The sequence below is a fragment of the Prunus persica genome, chromosome G4, assembly GCF_000346465.2.
Source record: "Prunus persica cultivar Lovell chromosome G4, Prunus_persica_NCBIv2, whole genome shotgun sequence".
NCBI lineage: Eukaryota > Viridiplantae > Streptophyta > Magnoliopsida > Rosales > Rosaceae > Prunus > Prunus persica.
This window is the reverse complement of record NC_034012.1, coordinates 16014979-16035981: the sequence shown is the minus strand read 5'-3', so window position 1 is coordinate 16035981 and position 21003 is coordinate 16014979. Positions and strand designations below refer to the sequence as shown.

The window sequence follows — 21003 nt, the reverse complement described above, 5'->3', positions numbered from 1 at the left end:
TCTATGTTCACATCAGTAGGCACCTTAACTCTCAACTCACAATTTTCTCGTTTATGCCCGTATCTTCCACAATGGTAGCAAATATCAGGCAAACCTTCATACTCAATGTTGTACCAATTTTGATTGATTTGTACAAAACCTCTAGAGGTTTAGTTAAATCTAACTCAACACACTACCTAGCAAACTTACCACAATTATGTGCAGTGGTCAGCAAATCAATTTTTAACAATTTGTCCAGCAAGCTACCAATTCGCTTCAAAGATCAAACATCAAAGCACTCATGTTGAATAGCCGAGACCCTGAGCCACGCTGCCATACAAGTAATATGAGCAGTGGTTGAGCAAAAACCAAGTCGCTATTTCTGTATTGCCAAATATTGTCCTACGATAATCCAAGGACCACCAGTCAATACACAGTTTAGATCCTCTTCAATATCAAATTTCACCATTTAGTAATCATTAACTAGATCTACCAACTTCCACACCCCTTTCAAACTCCATTGATGTTGTAATCTAGCATGGAGATAATTATAGGTATGAGATTTACCTAACAATATAACAATAAGAGCATTCTCCAAGGCTTACATAAACAATCCATAGCCCGATCAGAGAATTGAATACTTGACCCACATTCTTCATGAGAAATTTGAACATCTTCAGCATCATTTAAATCATCGTAATCAGCATCAAGAGAACATATATCAATTCCCACGTTTTTCCCAAATTGACCTTGTTCATCAATTTGTCATGAAAACTTTCAACTCCAAAAGTTGAATTCGGCGCAAGACCTTGTTCAGATTCAGACATTGAATGCTCCATCAGAAAGGGATTGGGTTGATCATCCATGTTGCACTCAGGGGCACAATAATCTCAACTCGAACTTGTTTCGTTAAACAGTGATTTTAAAGAAAATCCCTGACGATCCTTCCTTCATAATCAAAGAAGGTGCACCCAAAGTAGAAATAGCAACAATTGATTAAGAACAAGAACTGGAAACCACAGTGGAAAGTAGCCTCTAATACGACGGAAACGAAAATGGAATCGCAGATCTGAAAACACAAAAAATTGAACCGCACGTGGGGTGAGTACCAAAACTCATATATTATTATAATTGTAACCTACCACTACAATATTATTAGGTTTTCATTAAGCTAGATTTAAGTTAAAATAGAAATATATAAAAAACTGTAGTGGAGATTAGTGTTTCAACCCACTAATTTGGGATTTAGAAAGAATAAAAAGAACTAGAAATTTGGCATGGAAATAATAATCAAAGCTAACTAACTCAAATGGAAATTTGGTTAAATCATGAGTATCGAAACCGAGACCGTAACCAAGCCTTACAAAGCCACAGTAAGCATTACGCAAGTTATTTCTTTTCTTTTTTAATTTATTTTTTTAAAGATCCTTGAGCATTACGCACAACGGCGCAAGTTAGCGAGACATGGAATGCACTTTGGAATTAAGATAGATTTACCAGAAAATTCACCTGTCTGGTCTCTCTCTCATAAGTTTCCAGAAATCCCAGATTAGGGTTTTCTTTCTCGAACTTTCAACAACACACTGGACTCTTTTGCCTGGTAAGATCTCCAACCCCAATCTTTTCTTTCATTTTCTTTTCAGTCTTTCCTTTCATTGGCATCATAAAAATGCTTCCTTTCGATTTCTAAACACACTTTCACTGCTCACTCGAACGATAGATAGAAAACCCTAGGCCTTCAAAGACCGAGAAGAAAACGGAGAAGAATGGATGAAGGTGACGGAGCCGATCAGTTCCACCGTAACGAGGCGATCTCGGCCGTGGCCGACGACGGTTTTTTGGCCGAAGAGGACGATGATTATGAGGACCTTTACAACGATGTCAATGTCGGCGAGGGGTTTTATCAGTCTATGAGAAAGAACGAGGAATTAGGGTTTAGAAATGAAGTGGTGGAGGAGAAAAAGATTGAGTCGCCGGAGGTTGCGGCTCCGGAACCTCGCGGTGTTCCCATACCGGGTGTTGGGGGCGGTAGCGGTGAGGGTACTGGAGGAGGTGACGGAGGGGTTAGGGGTTCTGGGTATAATAACAATAATAATAACCAGAATCTAGGGTTTAGAGGGAACGAGGTGGGTGTGAAAGGGAGTGTTGGTTTGGGGCCCATTGGGGGAGGAGGTGGGATTAGGGTTGAATTAGGGCAAGCATCAGGCAAATTGAATGAGTTTGAGCAGCAAAGTGGGAATAATAGTGGTGCTGGGGTTCAAGGGATTGTTGCTCAGCAGCCGCCGCCACAATTGCAACAACAACATCAACCACAGCCTCAACAGCAACAGCAACAGCAACAATTACATGCTGCTGCTGCTGCTGTTGTTGGGAATGTGGGAAATGAGGGCATGTTGAGGCAAGCTGGTGGTGTTGGAGGTGGGAATGTTAATGGGATTGGTGGGAATAGCGGTCCGGGAGGAGGATTTGGTGGTGGTGGGGGTGGTGGAGGTGGGACGATATTATTTGTGGGGGATTTGCATTGGTGGACTACAGATGCAGAGCTGGAGGCAGAGTTATGTAAGTATGGACCAGTGAAGGAAGTGAAGTTTTTTGATGAGAAAGCAAGTGGGAAGTCAAAAGGATACTGCCAGGTTGAGTTTTTTGATCCTGTTGCTGCTACAGCCTGCAAGGAAGGGATGCATGGGCATGTGTTTAATGGGCGGCCATGTGTTGTTGCTTTCGCATCACCATATAGTGTTAAGAGAATGGGGGAGGCTCAAGTAAATAGGAACCAGCAGGTAACCCAAACTGCAGTACCTCAAACTGGTGGGAGGAGGGGCCCTAATGATGCTGGGAATAAAACTGGTGGGAGTAACATTGCAACTGGGGGAAATTATCAAGGTGGAGATAACAATAGAGGTTACGGGAGAGGTAATTGGGGGAGGGGTAATGCTCAGGGTATGGGAAATAGAGGACCGGTTGGTCAAATGAGGAATAGAGGTGGTGGGATGGGTGGCAGAGGTATAATGGGGAATGGTGGAAATGGGTTTGGGCAAGGTATTGGTGCAACCCCTCCTTTGTTGCACCCTCAGCAAATGATGGGTCAGGGTTTTGATCCAGCTTTTGGTGCACCAATGGGGAGAATGGGGAGTTATGGAGGCTTTCCTGGTGCTCCCACGCCTCCTTTCTCTGGAATTTTGTCTTCATTCCCACCTGTGGGGGGTGTTGGGCTGCCTGGAGTAGCCCCTCATGTGAATCCTGCATTTTTCGGCAGAGGGATGCCCATGAATGGAATGGGAATGATGCCAACATCAGGTGTTGATGGGCCTAATATGGGAATGTGGTCTGATCCTAATATGGGTGGATGGGCTGGTGAAGAGCATGGTGGTGGGAGAGCTGGGGAGTCTAGTTATGGTGAAGAAGCTGCTTCTGACCATCAATATGGTGAGGTTAGTCATGATAGAGGAGGTGGGTGGCCAAATGCCACAAAGGAGAAAGATAGAGGTTCGGAGAGGGACTGGTCTGGATCTTCTGATAGAAGGTATCGGGATGATAGAGATCAGGGATATGACAGAGATGTGCCTAGAGAGAAAGATGTGGCTCATGACCATGACTGGTCAGAAAGAAGGTATCGTGATGATGGTGATGCTAGTCGAGAACGGGACAGAGAGCGTGATAGGGGCCGAGAACGTTCTCGAGATCGTGATCGTGATAGAGATCGGGAACGAGAACGGGACCGTGATAGGTACAGGGAAGACCGAGACAAATATACTGATCATCATAAGTACAGAGACCGTGAACCGGAACATGAGGATGAATGGGAACGGGGAAGGTCATCGAGGACTCACAGTAAGGCACGTGTATCTCAAGAGGATAACCGTCGGTCAAGATCAAGGGATGCTGATTATGGGAAGAGACGGCGGCTTACGTCCGAGTAACTGCTCTGCAGCTTCTTGCTTTTGATGACTTTCCATTGAGAAAGAAATGGAATAGAGTAAAAGAAACTTTTGGTGGCTTTTGGTTCGCCATGCTTATGTGGACTCTCTTTCAAATGTTGTTTTTGGGTCCTTGATTCATCCAATGGCTGCTCTCATGTCATTGCCTAGATTTTTTGATTGCTTCTGTCTTGCAGGAGCAGAGTTCAATTCTCATGTGGAAAAAGGTAAGCCTATTAAAATTCAGTTTAATTTTCATCTGTGCTTTTAAGTTTGATAAATGTTCGTTTGTCTGTCTGGGATATGCCATACTTGTTTTATGCTTTTATCATACATCACCACTCTTGTATACTGGTTATGTTCTTGTGCATTGTTTGTACAGTTATTGGTTCTAAGTTTATTTGTTTTGGGAGGTTTTCATGCCCTTGTTCTGACCTCTCCATACCTCTTACTGTTGTTGATCAGTTTTTTAACTTTGCCTTTTTTGTAGATCTGTGGTATGATAGTTTTGGTTACCAGGGATTTTAAGTGTTGATTTCAATTTTTATGCTATGTTTGTCATTTGGGCTGAACTTGATGTATTACAATTCGTGTATGTTAGAGTCTAAATGATACAGCTCTACACCAAGTTTTCAAGCATTCATGACATATTGTAACATGAATTTGTGTGCTTTTTCGAATCCTTTTCCTCTTTACACCTACTACCCTTACCACTAGTGTGTACATATACACTTGTATGGAACAGATGCTTGATGACCCCTCAATTCCTTATTGTGTTGACCTCACTGTGAAGTCAATGTGATAAGTGATGTGCAGTTTTCCACGATGTCATCCACACACTGTGAAGTCAATGTGATAAGTGACGATGACCACAATTGAAAATGTGTGAATTTGTATATGTACAATTTGGTATCGCCTGTGTTAAGACTATCACTCAGGACTATGCATTCAAACGTGGTTCCACTTAATTAAAGGCTTTGTCTTGCTAGAGAACAGTACCTTAAATATATAGGTGTCCATGGTTTATATCTAATCTAGTTTTTATAAAAAATAAACTTTATAACTTTAACATTATAAAAGTTATGATTTTGAATTGCAATTTTCCTTTATTTTTCAGTATATCTAGTTTTCATGTTAATGATCCTGCCGTATTCAAAATATATTATAGTATCTGATTTTTTGGATTATTCTCCTGCCGTTATTTTGTTGGATTTGGTGGCAGCGGTGAAATGAGAATTTGGTCCTCCTTTTTTATTGTTTCTTTTTTCTTTTTCTCTCTTGTGTTTCTTGGTGTTTTCTTTTTTGTTCTTCGTTGTTCTGTTGGGCTGTGGATGCCTTATCCACCTTTTTAATATATCGTTTCTCTTAATATAATATATATATATATATTATAGTATGAGTTGAAGAGATGGGTAATCACTGATGACTTTGACTCATAAAAAGAAAGAATTAAAATTAAAAGAAAGTCTTGGTTTGGTAAATTGTTGTTTCAACTTTGAGCACTGAAGTATGGTACATATGTGTCTTAGAATCAGGGATGGCTATGTGCTTCATTGATTAACTGCCCTCCTCCCCTCGATGACTTTCCAAAATTGAAGGCTGCTAAACTTATTTGGATATGTCAGTGATCTAAATTGAAAATAAAACAATGACCTGGAAACTTACATGGACAGTGTTCTATTGCTTTAAAATAGTTTTTAGTAACAAGAGAAAACTTGGTTGGCCTTGCCTAGGGTTGCTGTGCTATTCTATATTGCTTTTCCTTCAGAAAGTGCAATGTTCCCTTAAGGTATTCTAGACGGCTCCAGCAGTCATCTTACCCAGTCTTGGAGATTTGGAAACCTGCCATTTATATTGTCAGTGCAGTTTGTTGCTGTGAAATGGTTGACCGGTTCAAATGTCTTCTCAGGAGGACAATTAGAGTAGAAGCAACTTGATTTGGATTAACAGACTAGTCTTTGCAAAGCTGAAACCCTAATTACCTTCTATCGATTTCCCTACTTGTAAATTATGGTGAAAACCTGTCCTTCATATCTATGGTCGACCAATACATAGAATAGAACCTAGTAGTTCTTCTTGCTACTATGATCCAACTGTGTAGGATCCATCCTTGGATTTTGAGGACGTGGTTGCTTTTTACTGACTTTCGTGTGTGTGTCTGTGTCTGTGTCTGTGTCTGTGTGTGTTACCCTATACTGCATTCTTCTTTTTATCATTTAACCCTTTATAACTTAAATATACTGCTGTGTAGTGATGTCGTAGAGTATTTTATTGTTTCCTGATGCTTATGCTTATTGTAGATCTGTCACCTGTTTCACTGTCTAATAGTTTGAAGGACACTCTATCGTGAGAATTGAAGCTGTGAAGTACAACCCAGAGTTGCTTTGGAGATGAAGAGGACCTCCAACTTCTACATTGAAGAGACGATGCATGGCGTTTCCCTTTATCTAGCTGGATTTAGAAGCCGAACTCTTGCTTTTGGTTTTAGCTTTCTTTTGCCTTTATGTTTGAGTTAATTATAGCACTTGATCAAAATAGATTTGTGGATCATGTTATGGCTTGAAATTGCTGAAGTCTGGAATGTGGTAGATTGTTCTGGAACCTGATATTTGACTGTTGTAATAGGATTTAGCAGAGGATGTTGCTAATGTGCCTTGTTCTGATTGGCTAGTTGTATCATCTTTCCCCCATTTCTTCTTTTGTTTTGTTTTGGGTAGTTGTATCATCTTTCCCGCCATGCTGATTGTGCCAAATTTTTGTGAGGATGTAGAAAATTAACCATTCTTTTAAAGCAATTATTTAGACCCAGAAATTGTATAGTAGCTTATCATGTACATAGGGAAGAGCTGGTGTATGATATCTTGTACATAGTGAATTCTTTGTTGAATGGATTCATTTTCATAATGGCCTCTCCCTTCTCTTCAAAGTTCATCTTATTTCTCTCTTTCACAAGTCCCGAGAGCTTAGTTGTTGGCTCTGCTAAATTGTTATTCTGAATGCTCTTCTTCTGCTTATGGTGGGATTTTCTTGCAAATATCATTTCGCATGCTTACAGACATGATAATTGTAATATCTGGGAATTCTACCACCTTCACTTGTAAGTTGTAAGCTGTAACATAACCATATGATCATCATTCTTACTTAAACCGGTAGGCTATGGGTGGGGTTTCATGGTTACGCTAACAATCTTCTTTCGTATCTCCAGCAATAGTTCAACTCTTACCTTTCTCCTCCCTTGAAATGGAAAAATAAAAATATTGTTGTCCTATTTTTTTTGGTCGAAATAAAAAGAGTAAATTACTCAAATGGTCCTCAAATTTATGCTTTATTTATATTTTGGTTTCTCAACTAAATTATTCGTTTAAATGGTCCATCAACTTTATATTATTCGCTCCAATTGTCCTATTGTATAATTTTCTGTTAGATTTAACCTAATTTTAGGGTAGATAATAACCAATTTGCCCTCATATTTAACGGAAATATTGACAAAATATAACGATATGACCAATAGAGCGAATAATATAGAGTTGATGGACCATTTAAACAAATAATTAAATTGAGATACCAAAATATAAATCGAGTATAAACTTAAGGACCATTTGAGTAATTTACCCAAATAAAAATATGGTTGTCACTATAACTTCGGCAATAGTTCGATTTTTGCTTAGTTAGTAGAACTATAACTCCCACATTCGAATTTTACCCCTACACACGAAATATCAATCTCACTCAAAAGTAATGAGTAGGACTTTTACCCCTACTCAAAAGTAATGAGTAGGACCTAGTCAAAGATATGCACTGGTGCATTGCACAATTTAGTCATTGAATTTTTAAAAAAAATTAAATAAATAAAAATAGAAAGAAAAAAAAAATCGAAGTCATTGGATTAAAAAAAGTCGAAGAATAAAATAACAAAGGTCCAGCAGATAGTAACAGACAAAATGCAAACAGAGGATCCGAATGCTTGATGTTGTATATAACAAAGCAAAGGTTATGAACTCACTTCTTTGTTATTGCTCACTCACTGACATTTATAATACACGGTTTAAATTCAAAGTCAAACAATAATTTCTTTTTTGTTGTAAATAATGTGGAGCCCACAAGTAAGCAATGAAAAGAAAAAAGTAAATGAATGTGAAGACTTTGTGTATATCCTACGGAATTGGTGTAGCAAATGTGGTTGTAATATCTCCGCTTATAAAAGGAGGTCTCCGTAAGAAAGGAAAACTTACCAATCAGAAGAGAAAAGTGAGAGGGAAATCAAAAAGTTAGAAAGTTTTAGAAAGATTTGAGTGAGAAAGTTCTATCAATGTAATACTATAAAAGAGAAATACAATCTCACTCTAATATTTAGAGGTATTCTCATATTTTGTTTATTTTATAACACCTTATCGAGTTTTTATAAATAAATAAAAATAGCTAAAATTTACCCCCTTACTTTTAAAAATGTCAGTTTTTATAAAATCTTTCAAATATAGCCAAAACTCACCTAAATAAACACAAATGCCCTTAAAAATTAAAATCTACATAAACTAAAAAAGTTTCATCCTCTCTCATTGAGTCCAGTCCCACGTTGGCCAATTGGCTGTTTTTGCATTGGTTTCATCTCAATTACTAAATTCCTGACCAAAGTTGTTGGTCTTCATCCAGTTAGTGCCCATAGAATGTGAAATTGTCGTGGATATATATATTTTTTTTAATTCCTTAATGAATTCATCTCATGTGTTTAACAGGTGAAGAATCCCTCAGTTCGTATTGAACATGAACCCAGTACCTACAAAATTGGTGAAGACCAGCTATTTTACTTTCAGCAAAGGGGAATCGACTATGAGAAAGCCATGGCCGCTATTTTACTTTCCCATCTTCAAAAGTTTACATCAAAAAATTTAAGAAAATTATAAAATTAAATATTCATCCATTGTTCATTCTAATTCATAAATTTAAATAGTAAAATATTACACCTTATCTATGAGGTAGGATGAAGTGCAATAGGATTCTTGCAAGTTTGTCGATAATGGCCAATTGAACCACATCTTGAACGCTTACGAGGTGATGGTTCTTCTCTGCATTATGGGATTCTCTTTTCCTTGCGCCTGCCATACCTTTTTGGTGTAATTGGTGGTAGAACAATTCTATCTCGTACGTCATTAGGTACCACCCAATCTATCTAATCCCTAACTGACCAAATAGGTTCTGCATACACAATGACCAATAAGTTTGTAGTATAATATTGTGAACACATTGGGTAACACGAAATTTGTCGATGCCTACATGCAGTACAAGCATATGCACATGGTAGTTGATCAAGATCAAAACAATGTTCAGACCCTATATATCATAATAGCAAATGTATATATGATTTGTATATATTTTTTTGTTAGAATACCAAATATAAACACAATTTGGCCATAGAGTAGAAAGTAGAAAGTAGTTGGACAATATAACATGTTTGATAAAAATATATTTCCTTAATTTCTATGCATGAAATGAAATTGCTTAATAATATATTTTCTATAAATTCTCTTTGAAAATGGTTGCCAAGAAGCAAAATGTTCAAATATATAACAAAAGCCTTTAAAAAGACTAATGAGGCCAGAACAAGGGTGAAGGGCAACTGGTGTGATATTTGACACATGGAGAGAGATGAGATGAGATCATGAGATGTCGAATGTTGAAGTTAAGTGGCGATGTTGCAAAGAGCTGGCAAATACCACAATTTGTCAAAATACCAAATATAAACACAATTTGGCCACCCCCCCCAAAACACAATTTTGGCCAACAGAAATCCCTAGAATTAAAACAAAGTTAGAAGGAGAGAGAGAAAGAAAAGCGAACCTGGGATTACGGATCGGTAAGTTAAATTAGGGAATGTTAGAATTGCTTCAAATTCCCATAAAAGAAACCAAGATATTCCTCCCACGCCCTCTGCAAGAAACCCAGAACTCACGCTATACCATCAAAATACACCTAAACTTATGAATATTTCAATTTCTTGTTCCTACCAAGCCAAAGAAACAAAGAAACCATTAAAAGAAAGAAGCAACCGCACGAATAAGCACAAAATATACAGAAAGAAAAAGAAGAACATCACTCACTAGTAGTTCAACCAAGGTTACAAACGCGTGTGCGATTCCAAACTTTGTGTAGTAGGTTTTTCTTTTTTAAGTTTATGTGGGTTTTAATTTTTAAGGGCATTTGTGTCTATTTAGGTGAGTTTTTGGCTATGTTTGAAAGATTTTATACAAACTGACATTTTTGAAAATGGGGGGTAAATTTTGGCTATTTTTGATTAAAAAAACTCCACGTTATCAGCATGATAGTCTCCCTTCTGTAAGGGCTTTTTTCTTCCGGCAGCTACAAATGGGCTGGGCTGCCGTAAGGAGCGAACTGATGAAATTATCCCCTGTGCCTGAGTTCAAAGATCAAGCCCCAAGAATGCTTCGAAAGGACAGTAGGGCCTTAGGAAACACCTTGGTTACTTTCACCAACAAAAATAACAACAGCTTACAGATAAATTCTTGGCTTGGCATGAAAAGCTTCTGGTATGGGAGCTGAGCATTCATGAGTTTAGCATGAGAGAGAGAGAAATGGCTGCGATTTCCTATGAGAAACAGAGTTTTTAAGGCATGGGGGAAGGGATTCTAAGAGGATTCGTTGAGGAGAGAGGGGGGGAGAGAGATGAGGGCAATGGGTGTTTTTCCGGCAGCTTGACAGAGGCCAAGAGGGAAAACTAAGGAAGAGGAAGATGAACTGAGCACGGAATTGCTGGGTTTTGGAAGTAAGAGAGGAAGCTTGCTCTCGGGTTGTGATTGTGGCTAGTGGTGAAGTATTGGGTGTTTTAGGTAATTTCCCAACAGCCTGACAAAAGCTATGTCAAAATCTGGAATGGCTTGCCATAAGAGAAAATGGGAGAAGATGGATGAATAGAGCACGAAATTGCAGAGTTTCAGATATGAGAGATGAAGCTTGCTCTCTAGATGTGGGTTGAGATGATGGGTAGGAAATGCATCTTTTTATAGGTGCTGGAAGCTACTCTTTTCTAAGAAACCATAATGGTTTCTATCCAATTTGGCCAAGTCTTTCCCTCCCTTTCTCCCATCATCCCTTCAATCATCCTATTTTGGTGAAATCCACTCTGCCCATTTGCACAAAATCAGGGATTTTTGGGAGCTCAATGCTCTTCCTGCAGCCACTTTAGTGGAAAACTCCTATTTTTAGCCATCTTTCTTCCTTCTTTTGTCCCCTCTTCTATGGCTAGATCTGATGGGTGGAAAGAAATGGGTATGTACACTGGTTTAAAGGGTATTTTGCTCAAGTATCCTTTAGTTTTTTTGGATGGCTTGTGTTGGGATTTGTCTTTGGCCATGTGCTGGAGATTCCTAGCAGCCTGCAGATGTGAGTGGACTTTAGCTTTGGTTGTGGTCTTATCTCCTGTTAAGTGCTGGAAGCTGCAGATATTTTCCTTAGTTGCTTGGACCTTTCTAAGATGATGGGCTAGTTTACTAAAGGGATGGGCCAACTTCCCAAAGTGATGGGCTATCTTTTCTAAGGTAATGGGCTATTTTCTCTCTGCTTACCCACATATTTGGGCTCAAGAAATGGGCTTGAGTTTCGAGGCTTCCAAGCAAGCCAAAACTTTCATTTCTCGGCCATCAATGAACTTCATGAAAACTCATAACCATCCATATCACAACCCACTCAGCAAGCCCCAGGCATTCCCCTGGCTTGGGCCCACTTAAGCTTGTAGCATGGAGTGTTGCTTATTTACTTGGCGTGGCATGTGTTTCGCATGCCCAAATCGAGTTTCTTCTCGTTAAGGTATCGCATTAGGCCGGGAATATATTTGGGCCGAATCGTGAATTTTTTGGGCCTCAACACCTTCTTTATCTCTAAATTTTTGCAGTTAAAACTATATGGTTATTTCTCTATCTCCTTTCCGTCATATGTCTGCTCTCACTTTACTATTATGACGACATACATACGTTCTTTTTTGTATCCTCATAATTTTTATGTTGTTTCATTCATGTTTGTTTAATTTATTTTTTTATATTATAATTTAGAATGGCTCGGTATTATCCATCATCCTACTATTTTATGGTGGTGTAGTTCCATGGTCCATCACATTGTAACATATATTATTATAATAAAAATGGTGGTGTGATTTTAAAGCCAATCTTGTTACGCGCGGTTATATTGCCCATAATATAATAACTTATATACTGGGAAAGTGCTAATTATACCGCCCTCCTAATAGTAATATATATTTATTTGTCAATAATTCTTACTAGTGGGATTCCTTTAGTAATAACCATTATTAAAGGTTGACCCTTAGTAATAATTATTACTAACCACTGACCCTTGCTAAAACATATGATTTCTTTTATGCTACTAACCTTTCTGTTTATTTATTTTAATAGTTTATTATATACTAGATATATAAAAGTCACAATTACACAACTTGGATGATGCAATTAAGCATATGTAAATACCAATGTGTGATGTGGTAAATTCGATATATAATATTTTATTCATATGTCATTTAATTTTGTTACTTTACTTTACTTTACTTTATTATTGTGAAAGAAATCATCTGTTAACATACATGTACAATGGGGGCCTAAAGTTCCTCAAACAATTAAAGGACCCAAAGTTCCTATTAAGAAATGGCTTAATATACCAAATCTCGAATCTGTGCAAACATATTATTGCAAATCATGATACATCTCATTTTCTTTTGAAGATGGCTAACTTAGCAAAGCTGAAATTTGTTACTTTGGACATATATGGAAACAACTATCTATCATGGGTCCTTATGCGAAAGGTACAATCACCAAAAGACAATGACCCTCCGAGAGCCAAATATGAATGGATTGTTGGAATTTTAAAAAGGTTTTAAAAATTTAACCGTTTTGATTTATTTAATTATTTTGGTTGTTTTATTTTATCTATTGTGGGGGTTATAAATATTAAATTTTCAGGTTTTATTTCTATTGAATGTCTTAATTTTCTAGTTTAATGTGGTGAAGGTTACATATTTTAGATGCCTATAAAAGGCCAATCGTCCTTCACATTTGAAAAAAAACCACAATACACCATTAGAATGTCACATACCACAGTCACCACCACAATCTGATTCTCTCCTCTTCTACTTTTTATACATTCTCTACTTATATTATTACTTTGGGCAATGATTCTGTGACTTGGATACTCATATCCGTCTATGAACGTGCTCATAGCGGATCTTGAGTTTGTGTACAAGAAGTCGTATCTTGGAGTCTTGTAAACCGTCAGTACCTGCACGTAGGGAGGCTACAAAGGCTTTAGGACAGCGTATTTGATGTGTTTCACTGTACCAAGCTCACCTTCTTACTTATAATTTATTTTGCTTTTACTTGCCTATAAATTTATTTTTCTTTAGTTTCATTGTACCTTAAAAGCTTTCTAATTTGTTTATATGTTATTTATAATATAAAGTTTTTGTATTTGGCTTTATGGAAAAGGAAAACTATAATTTTTATAACAATCTAAAGCATTTGTATGTTAAAGCTGTTTTTTTCCCGTATTACTATCTTTAATACCTTTTAACTCTTTGACTGAAACTTTTGCATTTGTATTGGATTTTCAAAATGAAAATTACGATTTGTTTTGGATAGATGCAGTTTAAAGCTTTCATGTTGTCTATACAATATTAATTGCTTTAAATATTGTTGGTACATTTATATTTTTATAATTTGTTGCTAACGTTTGGGCAATTACTGTTAATGTTTGAAAATAAAAAACATACAAACTAATTTATATTTATTATTATAGGTGAACGTTACTACTACCTGGTATAAATATCCTATCAGTTATGGAATCAAAAATTGATTTATTTTGCTTTTGGTTTCTTTTAGCCGTTAGCCTTACGACATCATGTTATATCTACAACTTTAATATTTTAATATTTTACTTACTATCAAAATAACTTCAATGTCATTGGAACATTTTATTTTTACTCTTTGGGTTATTTTGAAATATTTACTATGGATTCAGTTTTGGTTTTCGGTTTAACAAACTTTATCTTTAATGGGTGTATTGGTTTTTGTCAATTAATAACATTTTGATAATATTATAGATATTATGTTGCAAAAAGGGGCAGAAAAGTTTATGAGATTTTATTATTATTGTAATGTTTTAAATTTAATTTTGAAGCAGCCAACAATAATAAAAGCCTTAGCTAGTTGAGTGATAGATATAGCATTTTTTATAACATGGACACGCCTTAGATTCCAAGATTTCAAGTCAGTGTGAGTATAATTCGGCGATGCACATAAGTACCTTCTTGATGAAGTTATGTGGGGAGAATATTTTATTACCTTTTTTTTTTTTTTTTTACTAAAGTTAAGAAGGAGAAGGGGGAATTCTCACACTCACTGCCAAGGTGCCATGAAAATCTGAATTTGAAACCAATAATATGCAAATTAAGGTATTTTTTCACTATTGGCAATCTAGATTCATTCGTTTGGTTGGCTAGTTTTACAAGCTCATAGTAATTTGTTTGTTTGTTTGTATGTGTCTAAAACAAGCCTCCTACTTTAGTCGAAGTTGAAATGATAGTTGACCGCTTAGCCATCCAATTCCACCCTCTCACCCTTATCCAAAGAAAGAGGGCAGAATAAGCTTGAACCTAGTGTCAAATCCAATACAATTAGTGGGGCTATGATGGCTTGCTAGACTTCTCATTGATTTTATGGTCAACAAAATCATCATTTTTGCCAATAAGAGAGCAAAATGCCATACTCACGAGCTCCAGTGGTATTTTTCTTTTCAGTGCCGGAGGATATCTCAGTTTGAATTCATCTCTCTATATTGATTAAAAATAAAAATAAAAAGGTAACAGGGAAAAGTGAGTATAACCAAAGAAAATTCCTCTACTGATATGATTGACTCAAATCACAATATTTATACCACAATCTACTCAAATTCTATTCTCTCTATATAATCCCAAATTACAAACTATTTTAGTAATAAATAAAAATAAAACACTTCTGCAAAAGCACTAGTAAGTAACAACTAGGAGTTCTACACAGACACTGTCCTCAATTAAGAAAGACTTTAATTAGAAATCAAATTATAATTTATAAAAGGGGACCCAAAGCAAATAGCCACAGAGAGCAGAGAGTCCACTATAATTATCTGGGTCTACCCATGTTAGATCCGGGCCCACCCTTCCCCAACCCAACTCCACTCACACCCATCTGATGAAACCCGCTCCCGCCGTACACGTGTCCCTGATGCTGATGCTGATGCTGATGCTGCTGCTGCTGCTGTTGCTGCTGCCAATATACCCCAGCTCCTCCACTCCCACCACCACTCTCGTACCCAACCCCACCATTCCCGCCACCTCCACTCGCGTCCTTGTCACGCGCTGCCACGCTGCTCTTCTCCCCCTCCATCTCTCTGAACCTCTGCAGATAAACCTTGAGAGGCTCCACGTACTCCTCGAACCCTAACGTCGTCATCGCCCAGAGCAAATCATCGCCGTTGATCGTCTTCCGCTTCTCCCTCTGGCACTTGTCCGAGGCCTCGCCGGTGATGAAGCTTATGAACTCCGACACGCACTCCTGCACCGTCTCCTTCGCGTCCTTGGAGATCTTCGCGTTCGCCGGCAGCGCCTTCTTCATGATCCGGCTCACGTTCGCAATCGGCAGCAGCCGGTCCTGTTCCCGAGGCGAGAGCTCGCTGTTTGATTTCGTGTGCGCTCCGCCCGAGTCGTTGTCGGAGTCCGCCATTGAAGAAGCTCTTCTTTTCTTCTCTTTTTTATTCAAATTTTAAAATTAAAACAAAAAACAAAAAACTTCCTTTACTAATTATGGTAGAAAAATTCAGAAATTGACTTCACATGCTGAAGCCGTCGATCAAAAAATCCAGAATTTGAAGTTGCAAATCGAGCTGAAATTTCCAGGAATTGCAAAATGAAGCTTCCAAGTTTGCAAGAAATGAGTGAGTATTTGGATTTTGGACTTTTTTTGTTTTGTTGAGAATTTGAATTCCTGGAAATTAAGGGAAAAAATGGAAATTGAAATTCAGTGAGAAGAGAGACAGAGGAAGAAGAAGAGTATGAGATTCCGAAAATTATGAAAATTTAAAATGGAAGGGTTTGAATTTTGGCTGAATTATGAGGAATTAGGATGAGGGAGGGAGGGAGGGAGAGAGAGAGAGAGAGAGAGAGAGAGAGAGGTTGGTTTGGGAGCGAATGAGTTGGGTCCGTTGGATCATGGCGTTAATAACGCCTATCTTATGGTCACGTGGATGAATGTGGACCGTTATTTGCCGATAAGAGTTGAGTTTGCACCGACGGAATTACAGCCGTTGGATTGGTTGAGGTGGATGATCTGGACCGCGGGTTTGGTATCCGGCACGTGGTTGGTCTGACCTGGATTTCCTTTTTCAAAAGATATTCAACTTTTTGTGGGCGCAAGCAAACTTACCTCTATTCTATTATATTTCATTTTCTCACCGATAATTATGTTTTTTTCCCTACAACGCTTTAGTTCAGTATCTTATATTATATACATATTTGTTCATATTTTATGAGGTTTGTTAAATTGTGCAGCCATACAGGATTGTAAATCATGCCATATACCACCCCGATCACTATCTTGCCCGTCGACATCTCTACCACCATCATAGTCATCACCTCCACCACTCCTACCGTCTATGCCGTCATGACTGCCCACCCCGACCCTCAAGAGCCATAATTTTTTTTAGAAAACGAGCAATATTTAAAAAGCTAAAAGTTCAAACTAAATCACTGAAACACTCCAACGCATTCAACTTATGTGCATATATAGTATTTCGTATATTCAATTTTGTTATTACGTTTTCCACTTTAGAAATGAAGTACATAAATTGGACGAGAACACATAGACAGAGTCATTGCACATCTTTTGAAGCAAAAACTAGGCAGCAAACACATAGTAGGTACTAGCAGGGGAACAGATTTCGACATCTCTAAAGGATTTTCTTACGAGGGACCTCCTTGCACCTTTGTGATTTCGCCACTATCCATCCTCAACACCATTCCACCACGATCATTGACACTGCCACCATCACCACCCCCACCACTACTCCACCGTCATCATTGATACCACTGAACAAATATAAATGTTAAATTCTTTGTTTAAATCTGTTATACTTCTAGAGTAGCTAAATAAGAAACTATACATACACATTTTTTTAACATTAATTTCCATCAATTGGAACTCTTTAGAACATCTCTAAGCGAGATGTAAAATTCAACGTGACATTTTTAGCATGTAGAAGAAAAAAAAATAGCATAGACTCACTCAAACCAAAATGTTAAATCACGCGTAGAATAACATTTCTCCATTATGCTGTTATTTTTGGCTTGTTTAATAAACAAATCAACACTAATGTAATAAAATAATATTTTAATTTGAAATGTAAAACTCTATTATATGTCAAATTGCCATATAAGCCTTCAGATTCAAATTTAATGTTTAGTATTTGACATCTTCTTTGGAGATGCTCTCAGAACTTTTAAATTTCCTCATACAAATGCATGATGACACTTGCAATTTGGATAAAAGTTAGAATTTCTAATTCACATGCACCAATTCCCTTATCTTGATTCATAAACAAACAAACAAAATTAGAAATTTCGTCAAGAAAATATGGGAATTGGAGTCATAAAAGTCCAATGTTAAATTTAATAAACTAGGTATCTTTTTAAATTTCAAGCTAGTGTGAGTTTTAAGAAAAGAAAACTACCATGTATGCCGCCATCAACGCAACTTCTACTACCAACATTTGCCATGGATGTCACTGCCATCAACGTGCACTATCATTGTCACCAACATTTGCCATGGCCATCACCATCAGTACAATCCCCACCACCTCTACTACCATAACCTTCTCGCTCGCACTGTCATTACTGCTAACACCACCTTCACCACCATTTGCACCGCAACCACCACTCATATCACCTTCGTCGCTACCACCACCCTATACCACCATCGCCACTGCAGTCACGAGCTCTTCAGCCTTTGTCACCATCACCACCCCCACCCCACCCCAACCTTGTCGCCCTACCACTAGCAGCCCACCCATCAACATCACAAATGATGGCACTGTTACCACCACCACCACTATTAACGCATTTACCGACCACCACTTCTAATTTTATGAATTTGAGGTCTCCAAAAAGATAAATGTTAAATTCTGTGTTTAATACTTTTACGTTAGTTAAACAAGAAACTTTACAATAATTAAGTTACAAAAAATGAAGTTACGTTTGGGCAACACCTTGCTTTTTTGCCCAAGCTGTTTACCCTCAATGTGATAAGGTGTTGCCCAATATGAATCGCTAATGTTTGACAAAAATGTAGCAATGATCCTCTAAGTAAGACTTTACTTTACTTTTAGTCGTTTATCTCCAAAAATTGTTATAATGGTGCTTCAACTATGCCTCGACTTTCAAAACTCGTGCTTTCCATCAGCTCCATTAACTTTTCCGTGAAAAATAGGGCTATATTTGTCTTTTCATATGATGAGTTCTTAATAAGCTAGCCCAGCCCCCAACAACCACCTCTCTTTCCTCCAGCCACCCTTCATAGATCCACCGCCGACCCAACCTCACCCACAACCCACTCCGACCTCGACTCACTCTCTCCTTCTCTCATTTTCTTCCTCCCTCTGTTCATCAACCCCCTCCTCATCCCAACCTTTTTCATCGATTGGTCTTCCTCTCAATCAATTGAACAATCTAAACAAAACCCAAAAGGATCATTGGAGAGAGAGAGAGAGAGAGAGAGAGAGAGTTGTTTTGGGTTTGGGTAGAATGAGGTGGTGACTAGATAAAAGTCTTACTTGCCCTTAATTTTGACAGAAAATTTAATGGAATTGACAAAAGATTATAACAATTTTGTGGGTTGAAGGACGAAAAGTAAAGTGGGGTCTTATTTGAGAGACCATTGTTACAATTTTATCTTTACGTTTTAATGTATTTCTCATTTCTCTTTTATTGTTATTATTTTTTTTTTAAAATAACAATTTTCTATAGAGGGGAGCAAACAATATCTATACACGTGTTATTTGCACTTTTCTAGCAGTGGCAAAGTAGGGGAGAGTGGAGTGAGGAGCCAATAGATTCACTTTTTTTGGAAAGTTTTTATTTCCATAAAAAGTCATGTTTGCGGCAATAGTTTGAATATGACAAAGAATACTAAAAAAATATGAGTGTTTGTTAGAGTGTGGATATGAGTCATATCACAGCGAAATTTGATGATATTTTGTAGAAAAGTTCATTTCCAAACACTATAATCTTTTTTCTTTTAATAAAAGTATATATATTAAACTCGTTTGGTGTTTAAGATTGAACTGAATAGAATTTCACTAGATTTAAGATAAAAGATGACTTACTCATAAAGAAAATTTGTCCTATCTAGATCTCACAAAATGATATAATAACACTTTATAATTTATCCCCTTTAATTCCAAAAATAAAAAATCATTCATATTACCTTCATTTCTTCCTTTAACATACAACACATTGAGTTTCTGCCGAACAAAAATACTATTTTTAAATTGTTAATATGTAACAAGAGATTATTTAATTTAACTAAAAGAATGTGATTAACAAACACTTATTTTATTAAACATGACTTATTGCTTTTGTTTTTGTCATAAAGTTCATAACATGGTTTATTATTTTATCTTATTGCTTCAATGACTTCCAGCTTCACAGAGCATATCCCCATTTGACACCTCTAAGTCTAAGAAGCTCTACTTTATTATAATTTCTTCAGAAATCGTCTCTTTCAATCATGACACTGATGAAAATTTAGAATAAACATTAGTTTATGGTCCCAAAGTGTTTTTAGAGGGACAAAATAATCAAATGTTTTAAAGTTAAATACATTTTGTCAATAAAATACTGTTTGATTTGTGTTTTACTGGGCAAAGCATCAACCTCAATTCTGGTGGGGGTGTTGGTCACCACAGTGACTTACTGTGGAGGCAACTAAAGATGGTACCAAAACCTTCACATTAAAAATCTTCATTACAACCACCCACCCTTCATTATACAATATGCTTTGTGTTTGGGCTGCCATTGTTTTGATCTCAATATTTTTTGTCAAATTTTGTTTTTACTTATTTGACACTGACCCTCTATTTGGATGAAGAAATTGAAAATTACATAGAATTCTAAAATGACGCAATTTAGATTTCCATCATTTCAATTTCTGGCAATTAAAAATTTCAGTGTTTGGATTTATGTATGTCGAATTTTTTAAACAATAGAATTTTGTAAATTGCACTATGAAAATTGTGAAATGATGCCTATTTTGGTGAAAATTAAACTCAGGAATTTGATGCCCCAATTTTCATGATTTTTTCGGCATGTCATTTAATAAATTCCGTGCTTAAGTTGCCAAACAATGGAATTGTCAATTTCTCCTCTTGAATTCCCGGCTTTTAGTTAAATTCCGAGTTATTTTCCTTCATCCAAACGGATCACGAGAGTATTGTAGAGTTTCCATTTTGTTTGATATTAATAAAAACAAAACCAAATTGTTACAAGACGCTCGAAAACCCCAAACAGATCATCGTGATCAAATGGTCACAAGAAGAAAGAGGATTATCAAAGTAAAACATGTCAGTCCCTTTGTAACTTGTTTACTTTGTGATACAATTGAAAGTCAACATGTCTTGAGTATGATGACCGGCGACACTAGTTGGATTAACATATATGATTACCAAATACTAAAACTACCGATCATGTCTACATAAGTTTTAGATAAGGACTTGTTAACACATCTTTAGGTTGAAAATAATCTTAGTTAAACCTACTTAGTGAATAACTAAAACATCCTTAGAAATTGAGGCATGCGCATGATATATGACTCTTTTAGTGACAAATTGATCGGTAATCTATTTTTTATAATAAATTGATGTGTCTCATCTTGTGCTCGTTAGTCGACAAGTTAAATCCATATAGTAAGAGTCTTTTTTATATTTTGCGATGCAAGTTATATTAGGGAAGATGGTTTTCATACACATCCTCAATGTATCATTGGAATTCGAATCTGAGATCATTAATTTG

At 36.9% G+C, this 21003-nt stretch overlaps 2 protein-coding genes across 3 annotated transcripts; one reads left to right on the top strand and one right to left on the bottom strand.

The window, feature by feature from the left end:
* On the top strand, positions 1393-6800 carry LOC18781000 (uncharacterized PE-PGRS family protein PE_PGRS54). Of its 2 annotated transcripts, none has more exons than XM_007213562.2 (3): positions 1393-1579; positions 1700-4123; positions 6225-6800. In XM_007213562.2, exon 2 carries the CDS (start codon positions 1746-1748, stop codon positions 3897-3899), a length of 2154 nt encoding a protein of 717 aa, XP_007213624.1. In that variant the 5' UTR covers positions 1393-1579; positions 1700-1745; the 3' UTR covers positions 3900-4123; positions 6225-6800. The 2 variants fall into 2 exon arrangements, with proteins under 2 accessions (XP_007213624.1, XP_020417272.1); XM_020561683.1 differs by having other exon boundaries at positions 6197-6800.
* Positions 14788-16099, bottom strand: LOC18781428 (nuclear transcription factor Y subunit B-3). The gene has a single exon (XM_007212023.2). The coding sequence runs from the start codon at positions 15665-15667 to the stop codon at positions 15068-15070; it is 600 nt and encodes a 199-aa protein (XP_007212085.1). The 5' UTR covers positions 15668-16099; the 3' UTR covers positions 14788-15067.

Bases quoted from the DNA above. Each gene is read 5' to 3' on its own strand.
- LOC18781428 (XM_007212023.2), bottom strand. From the start codon at position 15,667: ATGGCGGACTCCGACAACGACTCGGGCGGAGCGCACACGAAATCAAAC.
- LOC18781000 (XM_007213562.2), top strand. From the start codon at position 1,746: ATGGATGAAGGTGACGGAGCCGATCAGTTCCACCGTAACGAGGCGATC.